General features: G+C 41.9%; 1 protein-coding gene across 10 annotated transcripts in view; it reads right to left on the minus strand.

Annotated features, from left to right (window-relative positions):
* Tenm3 (teneurin transmembrane protein 3) overlaps positions 1–12039 on the minus strand; it is a 727726-nt gene that overhangs the window by 102107 nt on the left and 613580 nt on the right. For 9 of the 10 annotated variants that reach the window (XM_028854524.2, XM_028854518.2, XM_028854523.2 and 6 more), the window contains one exon: positions 5496–5681. The exons of the other annotated variant lie outside the window; for it this stretch is intronic. In XM_028854524.2, the coding sequence (XP_028710357.1) occupies positions 5496–5681 (186 nt within the window). The remainder of the gene's footprint in view (positions 1–5495; positions 5682–12039) is intronic. 10 annotated transcript variants of the gene reach the window in all.

The following is a 12039-nucleotide window of genomic DNA, read 5'->3' on the forward strand; positions in this document are numbered from 1 at the left end:
GCTCTGGCCACACTGGCACCGGTCTCGATTCCTCTCTCTCCCATACTGCTCAGTAGGTAACTCCCTGGCTGTTCCATTTCATTTTCTATTTCTAGTCTTGAGCGTCCCAAAGCCAGGAGCAACCTTGCTGTTGAACGGAAGTGTGTGCAGTACAGTACGTCTGAGTTTTGTCTGAGCAAACAACCAGTACATCTTAGTGATCATTAATGATCTTGTTTCCCAACATACTGAGGAATTAGAATAAAAACAAATAGCCAGTCTTTTGTAGCTTTAAGGGATTAGTATTTCCCCTAGGTCAAATTTCCATTTGAATTGCCTCAAAGTACATGAAAAATCAATGTTGCTCAATAAACAGCCCTGCAGTTGAGACATTACCAGGAGAAAAATACCATGCTATACCCTACCTTTCTTTTATAGCATGATTTTCAAAAACAACTCTTTAACCCCACCTGATACACAGGCTCTTGTTAAACAGTATCCACTGGACATAAGGTTCTTTCTTATAACAAGATAGGGATTCTATGAACTCTTTAAGTAAATGTCTTTGGCAGTTTTTGTTTTTATTTCTGTTTTTTTAAAAAAAATTTTTCTAGACATTCTCCTGCTATGTATCTGGGATGGGCTTGAACTTGTGATGTTTGTGTATCAGCCTCCTGAGTACTGGGATTACAGGCCTGTACCACACCTTACTGGTTTCACATTTGTTTTGTTTTGTTTTTTTAAACTTCAACACCTAAACCATGGTCCGGGTTGCAGTTTGTCTCATTCATACTTATTAAGAAAACTAAAACTCAAAACTGCAGAACTCTCTTTTATAGGCACTCGAATAAGTGCTATAATTCATAAGATAGCATTTCATTTAATTCAAACCATCCTTTGATGTATTCACAATCTGCGTAAGAGAAAACATGTACAGAGTGTAAAGGAACCGCTCAATGTCACTTAATGGTTCAGCAAGGACACAAGTCCTCAGGCTCTTGGAAATCAGAACACTGTACTTTAAAATTTCACATAAATATCAACTATTATAATCACTTTACATCTGAAAGACTCCAACTGATGCTAAGAACAGTTAAGACACAAGTCATGCTGAATCACAGAAATGACTTAAAGACCTATCTGTGAAAAATTCAAAGCTTGTGTATTAAAAAAAAGTTAAACAGCCTTCTAAACGCAACAGTACTCAATACGTATCACAGAGAAGCTGCTCAGTGATGCTTAATCGGCAAAGAAATGAATTGACAAGTGAAAAATGATGCGGGCAGGTGAGATCCACAAAGTGGACCTCAGGACCTCTTAGAAAGTGGAGATGATTCCTTTCTAAGGCAAAATGGAAAGACCAAAGGAAACTGAGGCAGCAAGGGAACTCTGTGCTTATGTCAGCAGAGACCACCAATGGTTAAAACATTCTAGAACTGCAAAGGACCCCGAGGGTCCTTCAGATAGGGCAAGGATCCAAGAGACTTAATCCTGTGGGATAACAGATGGAATGGAAAGAAGTAAAACACCAGCCCCCTTCTAAAATGAACCCAAAGCTTTACCACAAAAGAGGAGACAAAAACCTCAAATCCCCCACACCTACAGAATTTTGGGATAGTTAAGGTTTCCTGGAATGGAGATTCAAATAATTCAGAGGGAGCTTATGCTAAGATTTAAGTATGTTTTCCAGCCATGGCTCTTCACTGTTACTAATATAAGCCCCCCCCCTTTTTTTTACTTTTTGGTTCCCGGAGAAATGGAAAATATTGGTCAGCTTGAGAAGACATCCCCCTCCAGAGCTTTCAGAGAGCTTTCTAGTCCTTTGTGACAACTCTCCATGATAGAGAACAATCAAATGTTATTCAACACCCTTCTGGCCTCTTCAGGTCTCTACCTCATCTCTAGTCTCCAATGCACTCAGATAGACAGAAATGGATAGTACAGGGACAAATCTTTTCAATAAAAGCTAAAAAGAAAGGCCCTCATGGAAGTTATAGATGAATGCATACTCAAAACGAGGTAATTAGGACTTGTCACTGCCTGGGACATTCATTTGGTCTTGTATTCTGCTTATACATAACATCTAGCAAATGCTGATGCAGTATTTGCGTTGTTTCTATGGCCCATAAAGTCGAGGTACAAGTCAACCACATACCTTCTTTTGTGGAAAGATTGAACCGAGCCAACCGAGTTGCCTTCACATGTTTATAGGTCCTAAATCCAGTTAAACGTGTGTAGGAACTCACTCCATTTGGTCATAACTCACTAGTATCTAACAGTTCACAGATTTGAACTATCAGATACTGGTTCTAAACTCGACTCGCCCCAACTCTCACAGTACAGAATTGTTTAGCCTTCTTAAATATAGTGACAGCCACATGATACTCAAATTGTGCCACTTATTATTCGTAAGGTATTTCAGTACGTTTCACAGATTTTTGACTTGCTTCAGGCTTCCTCTACAATATCCTCTACAATATCTATGCTTTCTATCTCATGAAAACAAATGCAGGCATGTGGACAGGATAATCCTTTTAACAGTGGATGAGCCACAGCCTAAAAGGATGCTATTACAACCTCACAGCTACATTAGTGTTATATGCTATTACTGTCCAATCATGTGAACGACAAGTCCTGCTGCCTATATGAGGTGGCTCTTTGATTAAAACTTCCTTTGTTTCTCTATTCATAAAAGGGCCCAACAAGCCTAATGCCTTCCATGGAGGCAGAGAAAGATGTCTCTTTTAATCACAACGTTGCAGAAAGTCAGTCTCCCATCCCTCTATTTTCCGTCTGCATGCATCACCAGTCAAAGTGGAACCCAAGAAAGGACTTGGCGCAAGTCCTGTGGATGAACATGCCTAATTTACTGGACTTGCGATTTGTAGCAGGAGGAAAATATGAGTACGCTAATAAAGATATCAGAAGTCGGAACCCTCGGAGGTAAGAGTGAGTGTTCAGTGAGTACGCTGAATTCCTAACTATTTTACTATCAACATGCCCATGGTTTTATGAAAACATGAACTGAGTTTATGAAGACGGTAAGATGACTAACGAATATTCTTTTGTTTTCTATTGAGAACTTGTGTTTGCTTCTCTTGAATTTCTCCGCCACCTCTCTTTCCATTAACCTCTCTGTCTGTATTCTCTGAAATGACACATGATATGGAGAAAGGAAAAGAAGATCTCGCTGATTTATGAATAGTCTCTCATCAGATGGCAGTTTCTTTTAGCCGGATAGATGTTTGAATTGAGAGGAACTGCATAGACTAGTAACTGTCCCAAATGAGAAAGCACTCCATGGCTTTCTGGTTGCTTTGCCCGCGGCTCACAAATGGCCCTTGGGCTTCCTTGTGGCACACACAGAGGTAGTAGTAGTAAGCAGACAGAAGAGGGTCAACTGCATCTTTATGTGGCAAAACTAGAACCGGTCTAACAGCACGAAAGAGCCAAGTAGGATTTGGAAGGGTCGCTACGCCTGTCTTTTTGGTGGTGCTGAGAAGTGAACCCAGGACCTTGTGTATGCTGGGTAGACTTTTTACTACTCAGCAATAGCTTGTGAATGTGTAGGTTTGTGGATGATTTCAGCAGGGACATCACCATCAGTAAGTCACCCTGAGGGTAATACACAGATGATGATGCAGATGGAACCTTTAGGAAGTGGTGGGGCTGGGTCTTTGTGACGTCTGAAAATCTGAACGCTCCCTACATTGCTCCATGTCCTGTGCCCACACAGAGCCCTGAATATTTGCTGTTCTGAGATTCTGAGCTACATGGCAGACAGAAGGTAGCTACCTCGAGCGGAAACTCTTTGACTGTGAGTCTCCGATGTGCGTCCCTTGGCAGGAATTCTGCACAAACACATAATGATGCACCTTGACCTGGAGAAAGTCTAACACTCCACCCTCCACGTGAATCCAAACTGGGATGTCTCTCTCCCTCGTTCTGAGCACCACACTACAGGCATGAATCTAACCACTTCTGGGTCCTAGAGTCTTCACAGATGATCAACCAAATAAGGGGGCGTGGTGGGACCCTTGAAATGGATGTCAAGTGAGATCACCAAACACGAGGATGCCAACGACATTGCAAAGAACCTTAGATAAAGTCACTTAAGACAGAATTGTGTTAACTTAAAAAAGAAAAAAAAAAGAAGAGATTGACTCTTAATTTTGTGTTGGGGTGGGGTGGTGGTACGTATTTGCACATGACTGTAGAATTGTGACACTCTTATAACACACGTGTGATTTCAATGTTCCCATGATGAATTTTCTTGCTACCCAATTCCTGTAAGCAAAAAAAGAGAAGTACATCATACAGACACATTGGAAGAATACATTGTTTAAATTATTGGCATGCTCCCAAACAGTTTCATCAAATTTTACCCTATGATCACAGAGTATTTCAGAAAACGTGGTGCCTTACCTTCTGAAATTTTGGTCAGCCTGTCAATCATAGTCAATGATGGACACTATTTATGAGTCGAGGTAGGGATTTATGACTTCCTTTACCTTTTCACTGCCCTCTACTAGCTGCACATTTCAATTCTGTAACTCGAATGGTAAGGGAATATTGCACATATTGAAAAGGCAGCATTTTATTTGTTCTAGACATTTTTGAATCCACGTTAAACGTTGGTGAGGTATAGCCCTCTTTTTACCACTTTTTTTTTTCTTTTACAAAAACCATTTTTGGTCTGACCGATCTGGTTGGTATTTTATTCAGCCTACAGGGATTGGTGACTATCATCATGTTTGAAGACGTGCCAGGCCCATAAAGAACAGCTACATTTGGGCGTATTCTATTTTACTTCTAGTGAAATCACAGTGTAAAGGCAAAGAAAAAAAAAATCAAACCTCCTTGGTAGAAACTCTCCGGACCAAAAGACTGAAAAAAGATGATTCTGGAGATGAGCAAGCCCATGCATTTGAGAAAATTTAAAAAATATGTCAATTAGAAAGTATGGTTGCTATTAGGAGGTGCAATATCAATACAGAACACTAGTGGCCAGTACTTATGATGAAGTAACGCCATGGTGGTCCAGCGAGTACTCTGCAGCTGCTGGGCATATGCACATCTCAGCTGACCAAAATGTATGGCTTAGAAACAAAAAACTGAAAATTTTTTTCTGTGCATCCATTTTTTTTTTTTTTTTTTTTTTTGTGCCAATATACTAGGCACACATTCTAAGTCTTCTGCCTCACATTCAGGTGAGTTTCTCTAGCAAGAAATGAATTAAACATTGTAAAATGTAGACCGTAATTAAAAACAAAACTCCTCTTTATCCGTAAGAAAATTAAAAAAAAAAAATTAATTGGAAGAGGTGAGCTTCTTTTGAGTTAAAAAACAGCCAAGAGTGTGATCTCTTTGGCAGTCAATGGAGGATAGAGAAAGCACGTGGTGGGTTAGGGGTGGAGCTTCGCGGTAGATCGCTCGTCTATGGGGTGGATGGGTTTGGTCCCGGCACAGAACATGAACACGTCGTGGATAAGTAACTAGAAGTCTGGCTGGCCTACCGATGGTGCAGTGCTCGCCGTTCCAGCCCTGGCTGCATTCACACTTGCCGTCCTTACAGGTCCCGTGTTCCGCACAGCGAGGGTGACAAGCTCTCTGATTACACGCGGGGCCGGTCCAGCCTTCCTCACAGCGGCAGGTGCCCCCCATGCAAACCCCGTGCGAGCCGCAGTCCACCGAACATATCTCTGTATTGCAAGAAAGAGGAATCCAGGCAAGAGACAAAAAGAACAGGTTGGGGGTGAGAGGGAGGATTATGAAGGGCCACGTCTCACATTTGTCTAAGTGAAAAAGCAAAGTCACCGTAAACCACAAGTACTGTACATGAATTTCAGCATCGATGAGTAGCCGCTGTGAATGGTAGAATTTTACATTCTTTCATCTTTAACTTTAGATGTGGCTATGTTGGTGCATAAAACACACACCACAATTGTTTGGGAAAATTTCTTTATATATAAAGATATTTTATATACCAAATACTATGTATATAGAATAGTTATATATAAATATATAATACTACCCCTTGGTAGCCAAGAAGAAACATGCACATTCAAATGATGAGATATTTGAGTAGCTAAGCATGTCAAGTATTTAACGAAATTGCATTATATACAGTCACTGAGAAATAAAAAGGGCTGATTGCTAAAGCCGTGGCTTAAATTTTTTTTAAATATTCAGAAACTTTAAGGCATTTCTATTATAGAAAATACATTAGCTTGCTCACACATGCAGGCATGCTGGTTAAATAAGGGGAAATGTTGTTTTTCCTATTTAGTAAATTTGTACTCTTGACAGCTACAAATTGCTTAGCTCACATAATAGAAAATCAGTTTAATAATATATATATATACACACATCGACTCTGTCATTTGGAAAACAAAGATTTTCATCTGCTGGAATTTTTGAAAGGCGCACAATGACTAAATGCCTTCAAATTGTATAACACTGGATTAAGCCTTTAAAAAGAATTCAGATGTCTGAAGTAATTTTTTTTTTATATAAAGCTTTCTTAAGAGCTTTATTTAACTACTGAGAAAGAGAGGAAAAGAGAGGGAGAGGGAACTGTGAGGGACATTTGAGTTTTTATTCTTTATGTATAAAGTTAACTGTGGATTTTTATTCTCAGACTGCAAAACTACTGTTCCAGTTGGAGTTTTCATTCCCAAATCGTTTCTAACAAATAGAAAGGAGATGGTTGCCTTATGTCTTTAAAATGAAAAGTAGTGAGCATTTATATCGCCACATACTCCTATTCCCACACTCAGTCCCCAAATGATATTTCTTGGGGACCATCCTTATCTACAACCTTCTCTACTCTTGACAGTATAGTAAGGCTGTATAAAAACTGTAACATTTCTTACAAAACCACTCAGGGCATTAGCTGGGAGAGAGCGTGTCTGTTTTTTTTTTTTTCTTTCTTTCTTCTCTGCATACTATGTTTTTCTATATCCTTTGAATTAAATTTTTGATTAAGAGCCCTAGATGATTTGATTAACTTCAGAGCAACAGAACAGGGGTGTCTTTTTGAGATCCCCCCTTTTATTCAATGGAATCAATTTTTCATTAGGGTGAAGTTGTTTATCAGCATTTAACACACTGGCTGTGAGCAAGGTGCGTCAATCTTTGTAATGAACTTATTAATTAGAGTTAATTTAATTGAAGTGGAATTGAAGGGCTAATTAATGGACACACTGCTGATGAAGATACAGAGAAACCCTGTTGCCTTCAAACCTATAAACTTTCTCATGGAAATAATTCATTTTTTTTCTCTTTTAATAGCTTTACCCAATGCTCTGGTTATTAATTCTACACTCTTATTGAATCCGGATATCTGAAGGTCATTTTCTCAATAGCAAAAGAGGTAGCTGGCAATGGTTTCCTTTAGGATCTATTTAGTTAAAAACCTTAGATTTATACTGCTAGTAAATGTTCAGCAACATATTTAAGTGAACAATAATATTGGGATAAGCTGTAAATAAGAACCAGGAAGCAGACAGCTGAACTCGGTGAACATGAGACAAGATGCATTCACAGGCTGAACTCTTTGAGATCACTGCTGTTTATCTTCAGTTTTCTGTCTTTTCTCAGCTGATAAGAAAGCTCAATACTTTTCTATATCTAACCTTATTCTCCAAAAGAAGAACACTTCATTTCTTAATCACTCATACATTGAGTTTAATGTTTTACACCTCTGCTTTGAACTGAGGATATAAAGATGAACAGAACAAAGGTCTCCATCCACTTTCTATTTGTATTTAGATTTTTAAAGTTCTTTTTTTAAAAAAAAAAAACTTAGAATTTTTATTTTGATTCTGAACTCTAAAGTAATTATGTCAACATGGATGGCATCAAATCTAAACACATAAAATAATGTGTGAGATGGACAGGCAGTTTAAACTTCGAACTAACATTTATTTTTTTGCTATTCACGGCAAGATGATTTTATGAAGATGGATGGCATTTTTAGTCATTGAGTGTGTAAGATTTTCATGGAACGGAACCAGTGGGCATCCCATCTGTTCCTCTGCTGCTTGGACGAGGCTGTGGAGCAGGCAGGAGTGAGGAAATTCCAGCAAGGGCTACTCTACAGCAAGCACTGTTAGACCTGTGCTCCCCAGAGAGCGTCCTCATCCCCATAAAACTGAACTGGAGTCTCTTGGTGAAATGCATTTTTTTTTGGTACAGGAGATAGAAATGTAAATAACAATTCAGAAATAAATGAATGCTTATTTTGATTCTTATAATTAAAATATGAATTTCTTAAGAAAACTGGACAAACCGACCGAATGAATGCAAAATTAGTGTCAGGCACTCACACTGGATAAATATCACTTAGCAAGGATTTCCTAAAACTCTTTAGACCCTTCTACAACGCAGACTCTGTTTTATGATTTTTCTTATTTACCTAAACATGTTACTTATTTTGGCAGTCAGGAATTTTCTAAACAAAAGTTTGGACTATTATTTCTACAAAGCATGCACAAAAACAGTATAAATTCTGTCTGCTTTCAAGGATGTGTCAATGATGGAGGGTTGAGCAAAGAGGAAGAGAGAGAAGAGAGAAGATTGTGAGAGGGAGGGAGGGAGGGAAGGAAGGAGGGAGGGGAGTATGGGGGGGAAAGTGTGAGCAGGAGGGGGGAGGAGAGTGTGAGCATGAGGGAGGGGGAGTGTGAGCAGGTGGGAGGAGGAGAGTGTGAGCAGGAGGGAGGGGGGAGTGTGAGCAGGAGGGAGGGAGCAGAGTGTGAGCAGGTGGGAGGAGGAGAGTGTGAGCAGGAGGGAGGAGAGTGTGAGCAGGAGGGAGGGGAGAGTGTGAGCAGGAGGGGGGAGGAGAGTGTGAGCATGAGGGAGGGAGGAGTGTGAGCAGGAGGGAGGGAGGAGAGTGTGAGCAAGAGGGAGGGGGGAGTGTGAGCAGGAGGGAAGAGGAGAGTGTGAGCAGGAGAGAGGAGGGGAGGAGGAGAGTGTGAGCAGGAGGGAGGGGGAGAGTGTGAGCAGGAGGGAGGAGGAGAGAGTGAGCAGGAAGGGAGGGGGAGAGTGTGAGCAGGGAGGGAGGAGGAGTGTGTGAGCAGGAGGGAGGAGGGGAGAGTGGAGCAGGAGGGGAGGGGAGAGTGTGAGCAGGAGGGGAGGGGAGTGAGGAGGGAGGGAGGAGGAGGAGGTGTGAGCAGAGGGAGGGGGAGATGTGAGCAGGAGGAGGGGGGAGAGTGTGAGCAGGAGGGAGGGGGGAGAGTGTGAGCAGGAGGGAGGGGGGAGTTGTGAGCAGGAGGGAGGGGGAGTGTGAGCAGGAGGGAGGGGGAGGAGAGTGTGTGAAGCAGGGGGGAGGAGGAGGGGAGGATGAGCAGGGAGGAGTGGAGATGTGAGCAGGAGGGAGCGGGGAGTATGAGCAGGAAGGGGAGAGCAGAGTGTGAGCAGGAGGGAGGAAAGATTGAGAAAGGAAATGAGAAAACCGGGTTGTAAAGAAACCGTAAGACTATCACAAATTAGTTTACAGAAAATTTTCTTATTTCCACGGTTCACTTGAGGAATCAAAGATGGATTTGTCTCGTAGATTTTTGAATCACGGGGGGAGAGGGGGAGGAGGAGATGCTGCTACCCAAGTTTCTCAAAATGCCAGGAAGGCAGAGTTTATAAAGTTTACCAGTTTCTCCCAACCCTGTCTTCAAAAACAACAGCGTGGGGCTGGAGAGAAGACGCAGCAGTTAAGAGCACAGGCTGCCCTCGCAGCGGGCCTGGATTCAGTGCCCGGCACCCACGTGGCAGCTCACAACTATTTGGAACTCCAGCTCCAGGGGAAACAACGCCTTCTTCTGGGCTCTGTGGGCACTAGGCATGCAGGTGGTGCCCATACATACATGCAGACAAAACATTCACACATAAAAATGAATGAATGAATGAATGAATGAATGAATCAATCTTTAGGGAAAAAAACCCCAACAGTGTAAATGATCTGCATGGCAATATTTTGTTTCACTTTATACTACTAGGTCATATTAATGAAGAAAATAACTTCACTCCACAGGTCTGGTATTTGGTAAATACAGTGAATATTTCTAAGTGGAAGCTCCTTTGAATGGAAGAGGAATGGAAACACGCTATAGTTCATCTTCCCATACTATTACTGTTTGCTAACGTCGTCAGCACAGCCACAGCATCAGCGCTAACACTGAGGCTCTATCTGTGTACCGGTCCTCTCTCGGCGTAGCTGAACTTAACTCCCAAGGTGCAAAGTGCTGGTGTTATTATCCCCACTTCATAAAGAAAGAAACTGAGGTACAGGGAAGTTATATACCTTGCCCTACCCAAACAAAGCTATCGGATGGCTCATCTACAAGCAGAATCCAGAGTCAGGGGTGAAACACCGTGGTGGAGCCCTTACCCAAGTATGCTTAAGGTCCCTCGGTCCCATACCCAGAGCCGGAAGAGAGAAAAGGAAAACCCATTGAACCTGCACAGCTGGGCTCCCATGTTCTTAAGTACATTAGAGAAACAGAGGAGGGGGCCAGCCGAAGCAGAAAGAAGCTGCCGCATGGATGCACGCATGCACGTAGGCAGGCACGCAAGCACGCACGCACGCACGCACGCACGCACGCACGCACGCACACTTGCAAGCCCGTCTAGGCTTTACGCAGAACCGTTTCCCTTACCCAGCACCGCTGGGAAAATGAGTTCTTTTCTTCCACTTTTCTCACCCTTCATTTTCCTCCTCCCTTCTCTTCTCCCTTTCTTTTCAAATGTTTATCTTTGTTTGAGTATCCTTCATTTTCTCCCCCTCCCACTGATTCCAGCCCGCCTCTGCTGTAAACCCATTCCTGACATCCTGGCCTCATGTGGACACCGGGAATGGCCTCCGGTCTCCTCTGCTCTGAACTTGCCACGCTTCTCACCAAACTTCTGTCTTAGTTCTTCAGAAACCCTTGCTGCCTATCACTCATGTAAAATACTGCTCCTATTTATCCTTTTCACTTCTGTTGATTCCAAACTCCTTGCTCTCTCATCAGCCCACACTTCTGCGACGTCCCCTTACCTGTCTTCTCGTCACTCAACTGGCATTATCCAGCATCCGACCTGATACCACCCTCATCTGAGCGAGCACACCACTGCCGCCTGCGAATTTTGTCTAAAATTTCATTTCTAAACTATAACCCTCATAATGGGGGCCTGCCTAAGGTTGACCTCAGGTATTATTTTTTTACCCCCCTAATACTGTCGCAGAATTATTTTTCATGGTTATCACTTTCTCACAAATTGCATTTGCAGGAGGGGTAGAGGTAGTATTTGAATTTTATTATTAAAATAGCACATTTTATGTGGCCACTTCTTTGTATTTATTGGGCCAAGTACTTTTGTTTTATTTTTATTATTTTATTTTTTGAGACAGAACCTTGCTGTAAAGTTCAGACTGGCTTTGAACCTTTGTTCCTCTGGTCTCAGCCTGTGGAGCATGGGGATTGGAGGTGTGTCCACTATGCCCAGCTTACACTAAGTACTTGACATACATCAAGTCATCTCCACCGTACCTCGATGAGGCTCATTCTGTGGTTTTACAATGAGTAAACCGAGAGACACGGTAATTTTCTAAAGACTAAAGATCCATGAAATAGACTTGGCTATGAACACATGTATCCGACTTCACAGTCCAGGTCCTTAGACACGTTCTAACAGTTTCCTTAGTCACAAATGGCCCCTTACCTGCCCCTCCCCCGAGACTGCCATGTTTAAATGAAGGGAAAAGTGTTAATAGAAGTCCCTGCGAAAATTCTCAGCGTTCATCAAGATGGGATCACTCCTCTGAGTTTAGCGAACTATTCCATGTAACACTTGGTATGATATTATATCGGCATCTAATTTCACGTGTGCTCATCTTAGCTCCCAATTAAAACCGTAATTTTCTAAGCTGAATGGCATCTCCTCACACTGTGTGACTAATGACTGGGAATATCAAGGAATTAGTTCCTAAGTTGTAACCAGCATTACAAAAAAAAAAAAAAAAAGATTAGATTGGAAAAAAAAATCAGCAAGTACCATTTTTGTACAATGTCCATTTCATTAAAG

Source organism: Peromyscus leucopus, chromosome 17, assembly GCF_004664715.2.
Source record: "Peromyscus leucopus breed LL Stock chromosome 17, UCI_PerLeu_2.1, whole genome shotgun sequence".
Classification (NCBI taxonomy): Eukaryota; Metazoa; Chordata; class Mammalia; order Rodentia; family Cricetidae; genus Peromyscus; species Peromyscus leucopus.